General features: G+C 39.3%; 1 protein-coding gene across 1 annotated transcript in view; it reads right to left on the bottom strand.

Annotated features, from left to right (window-relative positions):
* muc13b (mucin 13b, cell surface associated) overlaps positions 1–19,052 on the bottom strand; it is a 36,486-nt gene extending 17,434 nt beyond the window's left edge. The window contains exons 1-12 of the mRNA XM_036571841.1: positions 18,772–19,052; positions 14,275–16,194; positions 12,798–12,917; positions 12,477–12,583; positions 12,263–12,321; positions 11,850–11,980; positions 11,531–11,659; positions 11,293–11,338; positions 11,136–11,173; positions 10,514–10,601; positions 9,503–9,692; positions 9,069–9,417 (exon numbers count right to left, since the gene is read on the bottom strand). Coding sequence (XP_036427734.1) covers positions 9,069–9,417; positions 9,503–9,692; positions 10,514–10,601; positions 11,136–11,173; positions 11,293–11,338; positions 11,531–11,659; positions 11,850–11,980; positions 12,263–12,321; positions 12,477–12,583; positions 12,798–12,917; positions 14,275–16,194; positions 18,772–18,844 — 3,250 coding nt within the window. The 5' untranslated portion in view covers positions 18,845–19,052. The remainder of the gene's footprint in view (positions 1–9,068; positions 9,418–9,502; positions 9,693–10,513; positions 10,602–11,135; positions 11,174–11,292; positions 11,339–11,530; positions 11,660–11,849; positions 11,981–12,262; positions 12,322–12,476; positions 12,584–12,797; positions 12,918–14,274; positions 16,195–18,771) is intronic.
* Positions 19,053–19,863: the final 811 nt, after the last annotated feature.

The raw sequence follows: 19,863 nt of genomic DNA, 5'->3' as shown, positions 1-19,863 counted from the left end.
CTCTGATTGTTTTTATTGATACTCTGTTTTTATTAACCACATCGCGTAGAGAGAGAGCAGTCAGAAAAAGATGGTGAGCCAAGCACATGAGGATTACATTAGAGCCTCATCTCCAAGAACTGAACTGATACTCACGTCACGAAAACACATACATTTAGACTGATATGAAGTTTTAACTACCTGGGTAGCAGCATTTTGAACTGAGACAGATTTTTTTTAAAAGAGCTCTATTTTATTAATTTATTTCTAAAGGTTTTTTTATTTTTTGAAGCCTCACTATTGACTGTATATTGTTACGTGACTTCACTGTAGAAACTGAAAGTTCCCTGCCATTCAGATGTTAGTATGTAAAAGCATCTGCTTTTTCACTAATTGTACCTTTTGTGGTCAATGCTCCAGATCCTCCAGGAAACCTACTATCATATACTGCTTCATTATTAACAGAGGTGAAGGGAATTACACTACTGTAACACAGGTTCAATGTTCGAAGTTACACTTCTTCATTAACTCTATTAAAGAATGTAAAGGAAAAGCCGAATGCTTTAGTGTCTATCGTGTGAGAAACTGAAGAGAGAAAAGAAAGACTGAAACAGTTTCCTCTAAGTGTGAATGGAAGGGGAATTCCACCAAAAAACAAAATCATTCAGAGTGTTTCGATGTAAAATAGTTCACTGTAGAGCAACTTACTGGCTAAGTGGTGGAGATATGAAAACATGGCCATTTTTTTTGTTCAAAACCACCAGTGAACCTACATGTATCTCAGAGTTTTATATGTAATGTTAATAAAATTCAGATAGAGGTGAAAAAAGTGTTTTCTTTAGGGACTGTTCTGCCTTACAAGTCTCTGCCATGAATGTATTTCAAAAATATATTTATATGTTTTAGACCAGAATTTCTCTCATAATTGTTGTAAAATGTCTCAGACATCAGGCAGCGAATTCCTAACCCTTTCATGTAATACATGTCTGTGAGGGAGCTTTTAGAGGCATTAAACTCTTCAGATGTCTGGTTCCTACATTCATCTTAGTACCTTTAGTCAGGGAACATAATTGTACCAAAATCCATTGAAATTATATTTTCTAAGTTGTATTGACTCCACACACCCCATCTTGTCTCCAGGCTTTTTATTCTAATGTTCTGTTTTAAAAGATTAGGTTATGAAAATGTACACGTGTATTTTCCACCAGTTTTAAGGTTCACAATTGGAACTCAAAACCACTGTTGTACCTTTGAGGGTACATTTATATTGTTTGTACCCTGATGAACAAAAAATGTACCTGCACAGCACCTTTCTTTCTAACAGTGTATCAACACCACTGTAAAAAAGTTTCTCTAGAACTTATCAAACTATTCTGAATGACTTTGTTGACATCATATTGAGTGTGTAATGTATTTTGAAAAATATGTAGATTTCCCCTTTAAGCTTGTCAGCATATACTGACTGTTTAATTGATTTTGAAAACACACCTGGCCTGCTACATTCCTCAAACACCTCAATGAGCAACTTTTAAATCAAGGTCCAAAAAGTCCTATACAACTAAAAAGGAAGGCCATCTGGATTTACCATAAGTGTTTATTACATTCTCAAACTCGTTGACTAAAGGCCTCACAAAGGCTCTGATAAAATTATAAATATGAAATTAGCATATTCATCAAAAGTGTTGTTATTATTAATAACTAATACCTAATAAAATATTTGCTTCTCCTCAACTTTACTCCAATCTTAAAAGGTGTACAGAAGTAAATAGATCACTCTGGGACATACCGTGTTTCAAAATAACAGTATATTACTGCATCAGCAGATAAAATTCTAAATGCTCCACAAAAAAGTTCACAAAACCAACAATTTCTAAGCAACTAAAAAATTGTGCTCCATCATGTGAAAGGTCTTATTAAAATTAAAAAAGAAGGATGGCATCATAAGTAATCATTTAACCATATGTTTTTGAAATATGCCTATTGCTCATGAAATCAGACTGTCTTTCCTCTAAGTGCTAGGTATAAATGAAAAATGAATATTTTTGTTATTTTGAGTTTTGAAATATGTGTTATTTAGTTATTTAATTTTGTATTTCATACTCAAAAGGGAAACATTATTTTCAAAACTTTCAGTAAATACTTTAGAGAAAAGGAAGTAGATCCGAAAACTGTTAATAAAATTCAGATGATGTTTGTGACTTGTGAGAAATTTGATGGCAGTAGTCACCTCTTCTAAGGAAATACGCTGCTGTTGTACTCAAGTCTGGTCAAGGACTCAAGATGTTTTTTCTATTGTCTCTGACTTGTCAATATTATTTGTACGCAGACTTGTTCTTTCCTCCTATCCTCGGTCGCTGCTCTCGCCAAATTCAGTGAGGCTTGGACAAGAGAACGGGTAAGAATGCAAGGTTAAAAGGGAAACTTGACCAGATTTATTTTAAAAATTCAAAGACAGTATACTTATACAAAAAGGCTATTTTTATACAAAATGGTCAAGTCATGGTCAAAAACAAGCAAGCAAGAAAATGAAGAAGGTACAGACGAGGTAGACAACCTTGAAACTACTAAGAAAGACTGAGAAACCGAAGCAAGATTTGCTTCATTTTTCTTAGCCCTCCAGTTTTTGGATATATTTTGGTCGAGAGATGGGCCTATGTGACTTTTAAAAGACTCATACCGTGACAGAGGGGAAGGGTTCCTATGTTTGGTTAAAGGTGAGTCATTTCTTTTTCATTACTTTCATAGTTTTATAGATCAACTTTAGTAAGTTACTGTTTAACCATGTTATCTATGTTGTAAGTTAATTTCATTAAACAGACAAAGTCCGCAAACCCACCTTACCAGCAGGAATGAGAGGCAGTCATCTGGTGAGTTGGAGCATGTTGTCCTGAAGGGGTGTGGCTTCCAGCAAGAAATTGTGGGAAACATAGTTTTCAGAGGACAGACAAGTGTGACACTGTACCATTTAAACAATTATATTTATTAGATTTTTTTTCTTTCTTTTTAACTGATATAGTCCTAAAGTTCAAAGTATTTGACTCAAAAGAGAAATGCTCATAGACACCAAAACTTTTAGCATTAGTAATCTTTCCATTAGTAATTTTAAGGGGACTGTCAGTAAAACATACATACTGACAAATATAAGTGAGTATATGAAAGATCATTAACATGAAAAGAATGTTAATGTAACATGAGCAAGAATAAATGAATAAAAGAAGGTCATGCTCAAAAAATAAACATGCGTAATGATATTTCACTCAATAGTTTTGTTATCAAACTAGAGACATGAAAGTAACAGTAAACATTCGGCTGTTAAGTTGATGTTGAAATCACGTACCTGACTGGTGTTTAATCTACGTTTTATTATGATTGAAAATAAAAAGTTGAAAAGATGTCCAAACTTAGCCACTGAAAAAAGACAATCAAGTCCCAGTAAAGATACACTTTTTAAGGTGTTATTGAAGTCATGACAAACTACTATACCTTACCAAGAAATGTTCAAGTTTGGGTTATGTGTTCTGTTGCACTTATTGCACCACAAATTTTGTCTGAATTCCATCTCCCTCACTGCTACGCTGTGTAGTGTTTTAGAACAGTCGAGCTACATTCCATTCTATGAGGTCCCTAAGCAGCACTCTTATAAATACCCTATGTAGTCTACTTTACAGGGAACTGCTAGCCTAGACTGCAAGACTCCTTCTATGTAGTGATCAGTGAATGAATACATGAGTAGACCATTTCAAGCACGGCTTTGGCCTCATCTTGGACTCGACAAAGGGGGTCGTGACTACAAATTTGCTAAAGTTTGGTTGCTTGATAGTAGTATTTTGTCTCTATATCCTTCCAAATTAAAAACATGAAAGGTCTGTTCACGTTTTCCCAGCCAACTATTTCTGGATCAATAAATAATAAAACCCTCAGTTTTTATTCATATGTCTTGTCTTTATGCAATTCAGTGAACTCTTTTTGCTTTTCCCATATGCAAAGGAAACACATTTCCAAATATTTTTCAAAATACGTGTAAATAAGTTTGTGATATATTTCCATATGTTTGACATACATGTAAATATAAATAATCAACTCTATATTTCATCCACATATGTGCATATATTTCAGTATATTGACATACAGTCATACAAGTGCTGTCACAATATTCTTATCTTCAAGTTTATCATGCTTTGGTTTTGTTTGACCATTTTTATATCACTAACAGTAGATTTCTGCATGAATAACTAGCTTGTGGTGAGTCCTCTAATCACTATACCCTGCATTTGAAAGTCTGGATCGCTATATAGAGGACTATTATAGGGAACATAGTTTGTGATGGTAGTAAAGGATTTCAGACACTATGTCACACGAGTTTGCTCATTACTGCATGGCAGCAGATTCCATCTCATAAACACTATTAATGTCATGCCATCAGTCAAATATAACCACAGAGTTTGACTGCACACAGAAGAAGAGCTGAAGAAAGCTCTGAGGAAACGCTGCTGTTGTAGCTGGGCTCAGTAATCCCCATCAGAGAAGCTGCATGTGTATCTTCAGACCAAACAACTCAGTGTATTATGGGTATCCCCTGTCTCCCAGGGTGCATCGGTTGTACACTACTTATTGCAGTTCATTGTGGGATTATTTGAGTGCACTGAATCTTCTGCACTATTTTCAGACACCATTACAAAATAACAGAACCCCAAAACAGTGCACTATATAGTGAATAGGGCCCGTTTACAGACACAGGTTTGATTATTTTGATTACATGGTTACCTTTCAGCTGGGCGTGTATGGTTGGTTTCTAGGTAACAAACAAGACAGTTGATTCTGTATTACTATTTTGTGAAAAATCTTATCTTGAACTGTCAGATCTTAACTTAAGACAAATAGATAGGAAGTTTCTGTGTTTAGGAGGGCCTCTGCTTGGACTAGCTTAGGTCTATGTATTTTTGCTTGAGTATTTCTGTCACTAATATAATTAAGATTTTGAGATACTTTTTATACTGTTCGTCGCTAATCTGGTGTATACATGTTGCCGTTCAACCTTTTTTGAACCTTTTCACTTTCCATAGTTCCAGTGTTGCTTGGCATTGTTTTCTGTTCAGTGAATGCGCACAGCCGAGGACCTGATTTGTCGAACGGAATGTGAATTTGAGGGAGAACTGAATCGGATAAGCCACAAAAATGGGTGATCCGGGGAGTTGGGAGAATTCCCAATGGGCCAGTTACTGTGAACTAATGTATAAACTCACACACATATGTGCAAGAATGTTCAAACTAAAATGTAATAATTTAAGGGTTAAACTAGTGACCTCCATATGGTCATATGATATGCATATGATATGCATTTGCCTACAATGATTAGGTTCAGGTTTTTAAGATTGCTGTGTTATTTTTCCTCAACTTCACACATCAGCTGTTTGATTTAACTTTTATGTTGTCTTGGGTCTGTACATCTTTAACTTTGTAGGTTTAACTGTCTGTTTTGTCATCTACTCTGGACAGAAGTTGTGTCTTTGCTGAACGCACACATGCGTTATAGTGAAGGTGCTGCATGTTGCTGATGTTTATGTGAATCCAGCTTTCTGATTCTTTGCTGTTGTTGTGTATCAGGGTGGAAGTGTTGGAATATGTACAGTGATGACGGCATGGCTGTTAGGAATAGCCTATAGCCTGATGTAATGACATTGCAGGACATTAGTGTGTTGTATGTGTAAACAAATCTCACTCTGGACCTGGCCTTAAAGGATTTGATCTGGAGTTCAATATTGACTATATTGATGTTGAAATTGACAGTTTGTTCTTAGTAGAGATTCCAACAATAAAATCAAACATGTACTGCAGTTCTGGTATACACCGTTATGTACGCTCAGTTTCATGGATGTGTACCTCTAACTCTCTATAAAAATATATCCTTCCTACAAAAATTTAACTAGAAATGATTTTTGAATAAATACTTTTTTACTTTAAGTACATTTAGGAGCATGTTCCTTTATACTTCTACATGAAGAAAAAATGTAAGTCATACTTCAACTTTTTTTTTTACTAGATTACTAGTACTTTCACTTAAGTAAGGGACTAGTGTACTTCTGCCATCTCTGTCCATTATGGAAATCATGTGGGGTAATAATCACTGCTGTCTAGCTCAGCACAATCCTTCCATCTGGGGAGAATTGACTCGGAGCAAGTACTTCCTCTGCTTGGCCTCACCATGTCGCTTCACCACCATAGAAAGCCCTTACACTGGTGTTGCTGTTTCCATTCCCCCTGAGTAACTTGACTTATCCGAGGTGTTCACTAAAAGCTGGCAAACTCCCTCTTCATCGTCCATAGGACTGCACCATTGATTTGAAGCCTGGCACATCTAATTTCTATTTACAGCATTTGGACAGATGCTCTTGTCTAGAGAGACTTATAAAGTGCTTTTTTGTCCACTCAGAGAATGTATCCTAGCTAATACAAATAGGTTATAGTCCAAACTACCCTTAACCTCAGACACTGCCAAAAAACAAAAGCCACTGCTAATAACTGGAAAGAAAGACACTGGATAGAACACAGAATAAATGCAATACACTGCATTTCCAAAGGTACTCAGATTAATGCTCTCTTTAGAGCTTCATAAACAAACGGGTCTTCAGTTTGTGTTTTAAGACCATGAGGTTACATCTCGGTTACATCTGTCCATCCTGTTTGTATATCTGTTTGTTTATTGAGAAGAAGGATTGGGGGCTTTTTAAATATATATAAGAAATTTACACATCCCTGCTACAACTGAAAACATACAATTTGTTTCCAGCATCTACCCTTTGTGAACAGTTCAGCCAAAAGCAGTGCGAGTGCAAACATTACAACTTACCCCATAATTAATTCAAAAAATACTATGTCGTTTTAAAAATACAGTATTTTTTCAATTAGCTCAATGTTTCAATATCATGCTGAATAGAAACTGTGCACTAAAATGCACAGGAAATATGTAAGTGTGTTCCAATATCTCGTATTCTGTTACAGGAACTGATGCAATCAGATGCATTTTTAAAATCAATACTAGAAGAAAACAGAGAGATAACAGCAGATCATAATTTGGACATTTTGTAGTATTTGCACCTGAACTTGAAGGGTATTTTTGCTGCTTTGTGCAGTCAAATATGCTATGAAGCTCTTGGTAAAATCACCAAAAAAACTGCACATCTAAATACAACACAGAGTTCAGATAAGGTTTATTAAAATCTGTAAGTTATTATGCATTTACCATTTCCACTGTCATTACTACTAATGACGAAGAGTCCTTTTCCTGTTGAAAATAATGTAATAAGAAGCAAACATCTGTTTGTCATGTATATATATTATTTATTCAAACACAAACTCATCTCTTCCACAAAATTCTTCCATATTTGACACATACTTTACATAACGCTACAATAAGCTTCACTGTGAAGTCATTGATGAGTCTACTGAAATCTTCAATATTCTTTTAAATCCCTGTACCTGAGATCCAGCTTAGACAACAGTAAATCATAAAAAAAGACAAACAAATTTAATGCATAAATAAAAAAGAATAAATAAGACTTTTGGACTGAATTATTTATGGAACATCATGAAACAGTGTCATCTGCTGGATCTCCTGAGAAGTGAATGATTTGACTTCCATTATACCCATTAATTTATTTATTTTCCTATTTTCTTCATATTGAAGGTTTTCCAGTAACAGACACAAAATTACATGAATTGATAGTACGCTACTTAACATAATTTAAACGTATATATACGTACTCTCTCCCACTTACATACACCCATACAGCTTTATAGATCAGGTGTGGCTGACAACAATGATTGTGATGTTACTTTTTTATCTGTCAGACACAGTTTACTAAATTCGTTCTTTGCGCATCTATTTGTTTTGTGATGACAAACAACTAAACTGAACAGAGTTTATAGGCTGCTGGACATTAAACCTGCAACACAAAGTAGTCGCTGATGTTGTGTGACGGACCAATTGTGGTGCGCTTCTCTCTGTGATGTATCACTGGCTGGTCAAGGTACCAGCAATATTTATGAGGCATGAATAGGAGTGGAAGCCAACGGCACCCCGAACCATAATGCCTAGCACAGGACCTGCAAAATGCATGCCTCCTTGAGCCTTTTGCTGTGGTGCCTCCATCCGTGGATTTGTCCATCCATGCTGTAAACTGAAGCGGGACCCTTCAGGAACACAACAGGATGCCAGTGATCCTGCCATTGGCCACGTTCTTGGCATTGTTGTAGACATCTGTGGTTAAGGTTAGTTGAGGCAATGTGCGCTGAGTGAAAAGGCCTGATACAGCAAAAGGTACTGAACTGTGCATGTGGACATCCATTGATGTGCAAAACATCCCAACAGTTGGGCTAAAGCCTTTGATGTAGCTTGTTGTTCTTTCACAGTCATGTGCACCAAATATCTGTTCTCCAATTCAGTGGTGTGTCTGGGTAGTCCAGATCCCTCACTTCGGTGAGTCTGACCCTCCTCTACCCACTGATGGCATACTCTCATTATTGTGGTCTCATTCCCTCCAACACGAGTGCTGATGTCCCAGAAGGATAATCCGGCTTCTTGCATTCCTACAATTCTCCCTCGCATAAGGTCCAAAAGCTGGATGTACAGCCATTGTCTTCTTGTTTGGTCCGTAAGAGAACGCTGACTACAAGCAAGCACTTAATGAAGTGCTTTGAACCTGCTCTTTGCAGTCGCCTTTTATACAAAGTCTAGGTGGTGTAAAACGCACGCATATATTGCATATGTGCTGCGCTTGTAATCGCTTTCACACTCTATCATGACTCACCTGATCTGCAAGTTTCAGACACATAGGATATGCTTCTTTCCAGTGTTGCAGTTTTAATGGTCAGCAGTGTGTTTAAAAAGCCTCAATTTGGTTTCCATTCAATATTCCAATTATGTTAGCATTAAGGCTCACCAGGGTCCTACTTGCATATATTTATGTACATATACTTACATATTTAATTGTACATGTAATAGATATCCTATAGTAGACTTAATTTAGAGATAGCTTTTTAAATATTGCATGAATTTTGTCTCATTGTTTTTCCCTTGTGGAATTAATATCTGTGAATTCTGTCATCACCTTGATCATAGTTAGTGCTCCTTGTGTCCCTGGAGCCATTAATCACTGCCCTGGCCCTATAGCCATCGCTACTCCCATACCCATTCCCATTCCCATACCCATTCCCACTCCCATACACTTTGCTTTTCTCATACCCATTCCCACTCCCATACCCATTCCCACTCCCATACACTTTGCTTTTCTCATACCCATTCCCACTCCCATACCCATTCCCGTTCCCATACCCATTCCCGCTCCCATACACACTGCTATTCCAATAACCATTTCTGGAAGGGGGTTGGCTCCCATAGAATCTTGATTCATCATTATAGGCATTATAGTATTTTTCCATCTGCAAAAGAAATACCATATAAGTCATACAAGCCTTCAGGAAAGCGCAAAACCAATGATCAGGCTGTAATGAACAGTGTCCTTACCGCTATACCCTCTGGCTGACCTTTGGTCATCAGGGCATATGTGCTTCCACTGTCCAACGTTTCCAGATTGGCCAGTTCCCAGCCAGAGTTAGGGTTGGCCCGTGGGATTCTGGGAATTCTTGGAGGTTTATGGAACTCCATGTCACTGAACATATCACTGTCATGTGAAGACTTGATGCTTTTCTTTGGCCTTTTGAAAGATGAACACAGACACATAAACAACACCTAGTATTTTTGTACCTCTAGTTAGTGCATTAATATCATAATATGCAGGGCTGGCTCTAGAATTATAAGGCCCTGATCAACAATTTACCTTGGTGGGCCCCCTCCATCCAGGTTAAACTGTCCTATCTGTATTTTTTACTTAATCAGTTATTCAAATAAAAAAATGCATTTGTATTTAGTGTGCATAGAGTGTATAAAATGTCTGGACACAACCAGCTGTTACATGCTTCTCACATTCAGCCAAACAGCCACATTTAAGCAGAGCTACATATAAAAATTCTTCACAAAACTGTTATAGTCTAAGTTGTACAAGTCATCATTCCATACGTAAACTGGTAGTGTTTTAAATCAAATAAACCTAAAACACAAAGATAAACCACTAAATCAAACTCTGAGGTACACGCCATCTCTTATGATAACTGCATGCAATAAACAAATGTTATGCACTCAGAAAAAAGGATGCACATGTGACCATTTTGGTCGCAGTCTAGAGCCCTGTTATATGTTAAATCTTTCTCCTGACTGACCTAGCCTCTAGCTCACTCACACATGTTTAGCATGACACTAAAGGATTAGTGTCTGATTAGTGTTTGATGAGTAGCCTTGGTTAGAGTGACTGCACTTTTGAAAACAAACTATTGTTGAGGCAGACAATGCAAAATATTGCAGATAAATTGACGGGAAGGGAGAGGCACCTTGCTCTACAGGGGGCTATCAGATCTCATTATGTATTAAGAGCTGTCGCCAGCCCTGATTTGAAATGTATTATCAATGATACACCCTCACCTGAAGTTCACAACTATAATGGTCACAACAGCGGCAAGTAGCAGTGCGCCCAAAACAGAAGAGCTGATGACCACAGCCAAGAGATATGCTGTAAAGAGAGAAGAAACACTTGTTATAACACAGAGATATGCTATGTCACATTAATAATGCTCAAACATTTTTGTAAAATACATCTGTTAACATAAACATGCATCACTCACATTAACTTATCGTCTCTGTCGAGCACAAAAACCTTGTGTCACCACTTTTGACATTTTTTATTTTTTTGCATAATTTGAAAACTCCCAGTATCATTTGCATTGTGTTAAAATTTCAGACCAATAGAAATAGCCTAAAAACTTCTTGGAATAAATCTTGTTACACTGACTTCCATTACAAACAAACACAAAAGTAAAAACGTTTTTTCCTTCTCCTGTAATATTACTATTTTGGAGATACAAGGTTTTGTTCCAACAGCGACAATATATTACAGCATTAATCCCTTAAAATCCCAGGCACATTACATCTTCAGGATAATTATTTAGCAACTGAGTCATTCGTCTAGGGTGTGAGATGTAGAAGCTTGACCTGACGACAGCTCCTGGCTATTTAAAAGGTAAACTGTAAAATTAATACTACTTACATTCATTACAGTTGAAACCAGAATAACCAAAAGCACATCTGAAACAAACGAAAAAAAGATTATAGATACTGTTTATCAAGCACCCGTCATACTTTTAGTGCTTTCAATTGTCAAATCGGAAACATTTCACTGTTCATATGTAAAAATGTACACTCACGGTATACACGTCTTTGAATCCACTGATTTCTGGCCGCTGGGACAAGCTACAGAGAGAAAGCATATGCACTTCAGAGCAGTTTGTATGAATTAAGGTTTTCATGCCATTGCAAGAAAAAGGACTCCCAAGAGAATGTAGCCTACTGAAATGCCTTCAGAAGCAGGAAAGATAAAACCAAACTATCTACAGTATGCCTGTTGAGTTGCGGTTATTCAGACCAACACAAAAAGAAACTTACCAACGCACACCTGTTCTGTTGCAGCCGAAATCACATATCCTTCTCTGCAACGGCAGAGAGCAATACCATTTTGAGGATCACAATGTGTGGTTCTCTCATCACAGTATCCCGTAGAACATGCGTTCATTGCTGAAAACAGAACAAATGGGTGAGACTTATAGTAGGGCATACTTTTACACACAAAAGAAACTTTGTGATATTTTCTTCCAGACTGCAATGCTTAACTAGTTCCAGCTTTGGTAAAATTAGCAGATGTTCTTGTGCTGGAAAATTCACCAATTATAAATTCATTTAGCAGAGTAATTGGAGCTGTACATACTTTTAACTTCGACACCAGAAAGAGGTCCACCCTTTTCCGTTGCATTACTTAATAACTCATTTACGAAGGCTTCTGTGACTTCTGATGCAACTTCAAAGAAAGTGTCCACATCTGCGATCACACTGCCTTCCCTGTGCATTGGCACAACAGAACAATGATGAGAAAAAGAAATCGCACGCACATATATTCACAATCAGCCTCTTTATTTTCAATAATGCTTGTTAAACCGACTAACGAAGGGTTCCTCATAGCTCGTTCTGCTTTAACAGAATGTAAATAATCCATGTGTTTAAGTTAAAGGAAGTGAAAAAGGCCTCTAAAACAACCTTTGATTTGTATCTGTAGTTACGGTGTTCACAGGGCAGCGTTCTATCACTCTAACATTAAAACTGACACCCAGGAACAACACTCACCTTAACTCCAAAACTGTAGATCCAAGGTATCCTTGTTGATCATTAAAAGTTTCACTGAGCTGTGTTTTGAATATGGAATAATTACAGAAACTGGTGTTAACTGAAGAATTTTGTCTCTTCAAAAATTTACCAGATGTTAACCACGTAAAGCAGATTATCCAGAGTACAACTATAGATTAAAACATTCTCAAATCATCAAATCAGCAAATCTTACCGCAGTAATAATTTTCTCTGACATATGTTTGAACTCTGGTGAATCCTTATTTTCCATTGCTGAATTAAACGATGTGTTCCATCTTAATACACTGGGGAAAATTCTTCCTGTAATTGATAAAACAGGTTTGTGATTATGAACAGTTGACATGAATGCAATACACACAGCTCTGTTATTACTATTAACTGTAAAGTGAACTAGAATTATTACATTTGTACAAAGTCCTACACACAAATATCCCATTATTCTATACAGTCCTGCAGTCCTGTGTAAAACAGATGCAAACATTCAGGAAAGGATAAATCAGCAGCTGTAATATACCGAGAGAACATATCTTCTGCTTCTCATCATAGTGCAGTCCTGGCCGACACAAACACCTAAAGTCCTCAAAGAGCTCCTCACATCTGCTGTCTCGAGGGCAAGGGTTCGAATCACAGGGACCTGCCAGACAAATGAATGTTAGAGAAAAAAGACAATGTTTCAGATTGACGAACTGCTCCATAGGGCAGCAATAATTTTCCATAGTCCCATTAAAAGTTAACAGGGGTAATGGTATTTAAGAAAATTGGACATACAGCAGGGTCCAATAAAGTCTAGTGTTTGTACAGTATTTGTATAATGGATGAACATAGCAGAACAATGGATACCATACTAGGGCTCAACCGTTGTGAAAATGTCACTAATTCGATATCGATTTAAAAGAGGCTAATAACTGGTCAGTGTAATTACACATGGTCAAATATTAAACATACTCAAAAGTTTTAGTTAAACAGGGTCTTACTGACTGATATGATTGTCAGTTTTGAATTGTGCAATTGTGTCAGAAAGTTATTTTGCTGATTAATGTGGTCAAGACCCACCTACTTTGACAGAAACGATCATTGCACAATAGACTGACAGTTATTTTGCAGTGTGAGACATAATAACCAACCACAGGCTACTGTTTTAATGTGACGTGTATGAGTGAGTACATTTCCAAACGGAGCTGCAACAATACAAACCCATGAGAAAGCTACTAAATTCTATAAAGAAAACTCATGAATAACTTTTAATAAAAAGTAATGCCATAACTTTTTTCAAACCAGCAACTATCCCACTCCGAAATGCTTAGTCAGGATGTGCACTGCGGGGAAAAGCTTGCTATCATGTTCCACTGGTCAGATACAACCTGCTGTTAAAAATATTTGTTTTGTTTTATGCATTCATTCAATTTTATTCTCAATTTTATTCTCACTTTATACCTTGAAAAAACAGGCTACTTTTGAGAAAAAAAAAAAATGTAACTGTGCCTTTAAGACTGATGTATGTAAATCGCCTCCATTCTAAAAGCAATCCAGGCTGTCTTTATAACATAAAAGGTTAACATGAAAAGACAGGACAAAGTTACTTTAGGCTGAACGCACTGATATATGTAATTACATTGCTTTTCAAGACATCACAAAAACAATTAACTCAAAGCAGGTTATTTTTTACTGCTTAGTCTCCATATATGGACTGTATGGACTAGGGAGTGAATGGTACATTCAGAAACTTTAACAAAGTTTACATACTACTTTAAACTCTTATTACAAAAACGTGAGAAATGTTTGGTTTTCCATTTTTCTGTTTGGGCCCTTTAACGTTTGAAAGGAAAGGGCCCGTTGACCGACATGAAAAATAACTAATCACAGACTACTGTGTTTTTTGCAACATGAAGGGGCAGAAGACATAGCAAAAAACATCTTATTCCATTCATGTTTATCAAAGAAACTCTGAAAAATAAGTGGGCTATTTCTCTATTAAATTAAAGTACACGTACCTGGGCTTTCTGTGGTCGTGGCAAGAGCACTCACTGTTGTGGCAAGAGCGCCCGTCGTCGTGTCAGGAGTGCCCGTGGTCGTTGCAAGAGTGCCCGTGGTTGTGTCAGAAGCACCAGTAGTTGTGGCAAGAGCGCCTGTGGTCGAGGCAAGAGCACTTGTGATCGTGATAAGAGTGCCCGTGGTCGCATCAGGAGCGCCCGTGGTCGTGGCAAGTGTGCCCGTGGTCGTGTCAGGAGTGCCCATGGTCGTGGCAGGAGCTCCTGTGGTTGTGACAAGAGCGCCCGTGGTCGTGTCAGGAGCGCCCGTGGTCGTGCCAAGAGCGCCCGTCGTCGTGGCAGGAGCGCCCGTGGTCGTGGCAAGAGCGCCCGTGGTTGTGTCAGAAGCACCAGTAGTTGTGGCAGGAGCGCCTGTGGTCGAGGCAAGAGCGCTTGTGGTCGTGACAAGAGTGCCCATCGTCATGTCAGGAGTGCCTGTGGTTGTGACAAGTGCGCCCGTGGTCGTGTCAGGGGCGCCCGTGGTCGTGGCAAGAGCACCTGTTGTTGTGTCAGAAGCACCAGTAGTTGTGGCAGGAGCGCCTGTGGTTGAGGCAAGAGCACTCGTGGTCGTGTCAGGAGCGTCCGTGGTCATGGCAAGAGTGCCCGTGGTCGTGTCAGGAGCGCCTGTGGTTGTGACAAGAGCACCCGTGGTCGTGTCAGGAGCGTCCGTGGTCGTGGCAAGAACGCCTGTGGTCGTGTCAGGAACGCCTGTGGTCGTGTCAGGAGCGCCTGTGGTCGTGACAAGAGCGCCCGTGGTCATGTCAGGAGCACCCGTGGTCGTGTCAGGAGCTCCCGTGGTCGTGTCAGGAGCGCCCGTGGTCGTGGCAAGAGCGCCCGTCGTCGTGGCAGGAGCGCCTGTGGTTGTGGCAGGAATGCCTGTGGTCGTGTCAGGAGCTCCTGTGGTTGTGACAAGAGCGCCTGTGGTCATGTCAGGAGCGCCTGTGGTGGTGACAAGAGCGCCCGTCGTCGTGTCAGGAGCACCCGTGGTCGTGTCAGGAGCTCCCGTGGTCGTGTCAGGAGCGCCCGTGGTCATGGCAAGAGCGCCCGTGGTCGTGGCAGGAGCGCCCGTGGTTGTGGCAGGAATGCCTGTGGTCGTGTCAGGAGCGCCTGTGGTTGTGACAAGAGCGCCCGTCGTCGTGGCAGGAGCGCCCGTGGTTGTGGCAGGAATGCCTGTGGTCGTGTCAGGAGCTCCTGTGGTTGTGACAAGAGCGCCCGTGGTCATGTCAGGAGCGCCTGTGGTGGTGACAAGAGCGTCCGTGGTCGTGTCAGGAGCGCCTGTGGTCGTGGCAGAAGTGCCTGTCGTCACGTCAGCAGCACCCATGGTCGTGACAGGAGCGCCCATGGTCGTGACAGGAGCGCCTGTGGTCTTGACAAGAGTGTCCGTGGTCGTGGCAAGAGTGCCCGTGGTCATGTCAGGAGCACCTGTGGTCGTGGCAGAAGCGCCTGTGGTCATGTCAGCAGCACCCGTGGTCGTGACAGGAGCGCCCGTGGTCGTGTCAGGAGCACCCGTGGTCGTGGCAAGAGCGCCCGTCGTCGTGTCAGGAGCGCCTGTGGTCGTGACAAGAGCGCCCGTGGTCGTGTCAGGAGCGCCCGTGGTTGTGATGAGAGCATCCGTGGTCATGGCAAGAGCGCCCGTGGTCATGTCAGGAGCGCCTGTGGTTGTGACAAGAGCGCCTGTGGTCATGTCAGGAGCGCCTGTGGTTGTGACAAGAGCGCCTGTGGTCATGTCAGGAGCGCCTGTGGTGGTGACAAGAGCGCCCGTGGTCATGGCAAGAGCGTCCGTAGTCATGTCAGGAGCGCCTGTGGTCGTGGCAGAAGTGCCTGTCGTCGCGTCAGCAGCACCCATGGTCGTGACAGGAGCGCCCGTGGTCGTGACAGGAGCGCCTGTGGTTGTGACAAGAGGGTACATTCACAGTTTCAATAGCCTTCCACCTTTAACAGATTTGGCCTGCATTATTGCTTTAGTTTTCCCTAATCTAGTCTTGTACGTTTCTTGCCTGAAGTTAAAGATTGACAAAAACATGTTAGCCAGATATTAAACTTATTTTTGATTAGCTGATAATTCGGCTATTATTATTATTAATTAGCTGTTAATTTGGGTATAAGTCAGATTTTTTTTAGAATACAGTCAAGCTCGGGGAGAATTCTCATGGCTACAGTTGGGTTCCAATTCAAAACTTGTGATCTGCTGTAGGTAAAGTAGGTTCAGGTTAGATGATCAACTTGGTCCAAGGATCTAAGGCAACTTGGTGTGCAAATAGGAAATATGGGTGAAATTAAAATACCTATATTTGACATCTTAAATGATAAAACAACAGAAATCCAAAAGGGAAGGTGAGGGTGGGATGGAAGGAAGATTTTTTGTTTGCTTGTTTGTTTTGTTGGTTACTTTTTTTGGGGGGGTGGGGTGGGTGGCATAGCTTCACAGTGCCCCCCGAAACGACAACTGAATATAAGTAGGGTTGTAATGGTGAAAAAGCAATGTATCCCTGCTTTTTGGCAGTTTATCACCACGTGTATCCAACCAAAAAATTTATAAATAATTAATTTTAAAAAGCACGCGCACACACACACACACACATACATATATATATATATATATATATATATATATATATATATATATATATATATATATATATATATTTATAGGTATATAAGAATGCTTTTGGCTGTCTTAACACAGTGCACAGTTTTCAATGCACCATTCCATAAATGTCAAACCATCTATCTGATAAATGCTAAACAGTACTGCAAGCAAAACATTAGCTATTAGCATAGCTAGCATGATAACAGCTCTGCTCACAACAGAATATGTTTGATTCTGCTAACTAAAGCCATGACGCAGATGATTAAAAATAGTGATTCAAATCTAAGAGAGTGAAGTCGAGCAACCACTAAAGGCACAGAAAGGCAAAATTTTTGCTGTGTAGATCTGTAGCCTCGTTGGCTAACTTAATGTTAGCTTAGCAAGCAGGCTACAGAGACAGTGCCACACAGCACAGCAAAGGGTTTGATTCTGACTAGGCTATGCTCTGCTGACACAAGTTTAGATTATAAAAACTAATGTCTTGGGAGAGCATAGGTCGAGTGAGTGACAGAAAGCTGAAATCGAGCCTGTTCTGTGGTGTTTGGGATTGTAGCATTTTAGTTAGCAGGCCAAACATGCCACACAGCACAGGCTTTGTTCCTGTTAACTGATGGGAAAATGACACCCATTTAGCATAGAGGATATCTGAGAGCGTGAAGTTGAGTGACTGAGTGAAAGCTGAAATCGTGTAACCGTGTGTAGCTGTTGCTGAGCTAACGTGCTAAAGGTGACTGCACATCACAATGTCCAAACATTCAAAACCACTGTTTTAATTAAGGTATGCACACCAGGTCTTTGTGAAACACAAAGCAATCAAACACGGACAAACATCTGTACAAGAAAACAGGACCAGTTTCAAACAAATACAAACAAACAACAAATAAATCGATAAATCTTCTCTGGTAAAAGTGCTACCTGCCCTTTAAATCATGAAAACTTTTCAGCTAAATGAGAATTTTCAAACATTCAAATATGAACATTAAAAAAAAAATAGTAAATTTAAATGTTCTATATGCAAATTAGCCTGTTTCTAATGTTACACATTCTCATAAGAACTGTGAGATATCTGAACTGTATACGCCACCAGTGGGAAGGAAAGAGACCATGTCTTATGTTTTGGTCAGAGTTTCTTATGTGTTTTGTCCAAAGAAGGAAAGACTACAAAGAAAGACTTCTATTTGGGTTAAAGGCCACTGCACACTGGACGAGAAGTGCCAAGCTGCACCGGCAGAGGGTCTATTGCACTAGGCAATAGAGAGCATCTATAGCACATAAAGCTTTCAACAACTTATAGTGAATTTATCAGGTTTTCTATCATCTTTTTTAGAGTGGGTGATATCATTAGAATATTTTAATGTTTTTCAAATAATGGCTTAGAAATTTGAATATCAAATGGGACTTTAATGCCGATCCCTACTAAAAACAGCCCAAAGCCATGTTCAGAAAAGGATTAACTCAGTGAAATAATGACTTCAGTACACATAAAAGTAGCTTCTACAACTGGCGTAAATGAGGCAAAACACGTTAGCCAGAGTCCTCTGTAAACCTGCATTACAACATACATTATCTATCAGCATAGAAACTGAAGTTTGTTAGGCGCTATTCTTTTTTAATCGTTTTTTTTTCTGAAATAAAATGCTAAAGCTTGTGTCCAGTAAAGCAGTCCAAATGCTAAATCAACAGAACAAATGAAATTAATCACAATAAAAATGTTCTTTACCACAGTATTAACAGCTATAAACATGTATAGTGTTACTCTGTGAATGACTAAACTGTGAACAGCCAAAACATAACTTAATAAAAAGCAGCTATAACTCAGTAAATGTGACTAGTATAGCTGGTTACAACACTAAAAACATTATTTTACTCACTGGAGTCTTCTGCGCTTTCTACCGCTGCTGTTGCTATCAGGCAAAAGATGAAGAGCTGCTTCATTGGCGCCATTACAGTAGTCCTTATTTAAAGAAGTTCAGAGATAAATAATGTGTTGAACGAGGAGAGAGAGGTCAGTGTTCAGCTGAAACCTCCTCTGGAGCTCCTTTCTCTCTAGTGGTTCAGGTGTTGGACACAGGTTTTAACAGGAGGAGACTCAGATTGTCTTATTACCCACCTGTTTTCTGCTCTCACTGCTTGCGAATATGAATTTTGATTGTAGGAGGCAGAGCTTGTCTGAATACTGAGAAATGAAACCACACCCCCTATTCTTCCTTCAACACTAGTATTAATGTTATTAAATTCCCAAGTCGATTCCCACTCCTGGACCATATGGATAGTGTTTCACCAGAATTTGCTATCTTCTGTTTGGGTCTTCAGGCTTGTGAATGGCTGATGATTGACTCCTCTGATTGTATCCATGCATCCTGTTGCTGGTCACCCTCTTCCTATTTTACTTCCAACTGTTCCAACTGTTCACTGATCTTTTCCAGTGAACTGCTTCTTCTCAGAATATGTGCAAAATAAGACATATGATTCAGTTAGGTTACCTGGGTTTCAACTGAGAGCTGAGGCTAGATTTGGTCAAGATCCATTTGTTTCTGTTCTTTGCCATCAAAAGGAATCTCAAAAGTCTTCACCAACACCAAAGTTCAAAGGCATCAATATTTTTCCTGTCTCTCTTGCTTATTGCCCAGTTTTAACATCCATTAAAAACCACAGTGAAGTGCTGTCAAGTCAATTCTGACTCCTGGTGACCATATGAATAGTGTGTCTTCAAGTGTCACACTTAAATGTTTTAGATCATCAAGGTACTTTTAATATAAGACAAAAAAAACCCAAGTAAGCACAAAATTCTGTTTTAAAATGATGATTTCATTTACTAAAAGGAAAAATGTTGTTCAGCCTTACCTGGCTTTTTGTAAAGAAGTAATTTACCCCAATTTCAACTGACTATTAGGTTCAATTTCACCAGCCACACCCAGGCATGATTACTGCCAGACCCCCTGAATCTAAACATTGCTTAAATA

Source organism: Colossoma macropomum, unplaced genomic scaffold (genome assembly GCF_904425465.1).
Source record: "Colossoma macropomum unplaced genomic scaffold, Colossoma_macropomum, whole genome shotgun sequence".
NCBI lineage: Eukaryota > Metazoa > Chordata > Actinopteri > Characiformes > Serrasalmidae > Colossoma > Colossoma macropomum.
Note: the sequence above shows the minus strand (reverse complement) of the source record. Positions and strands in the feature narration are given on the sequence as shown.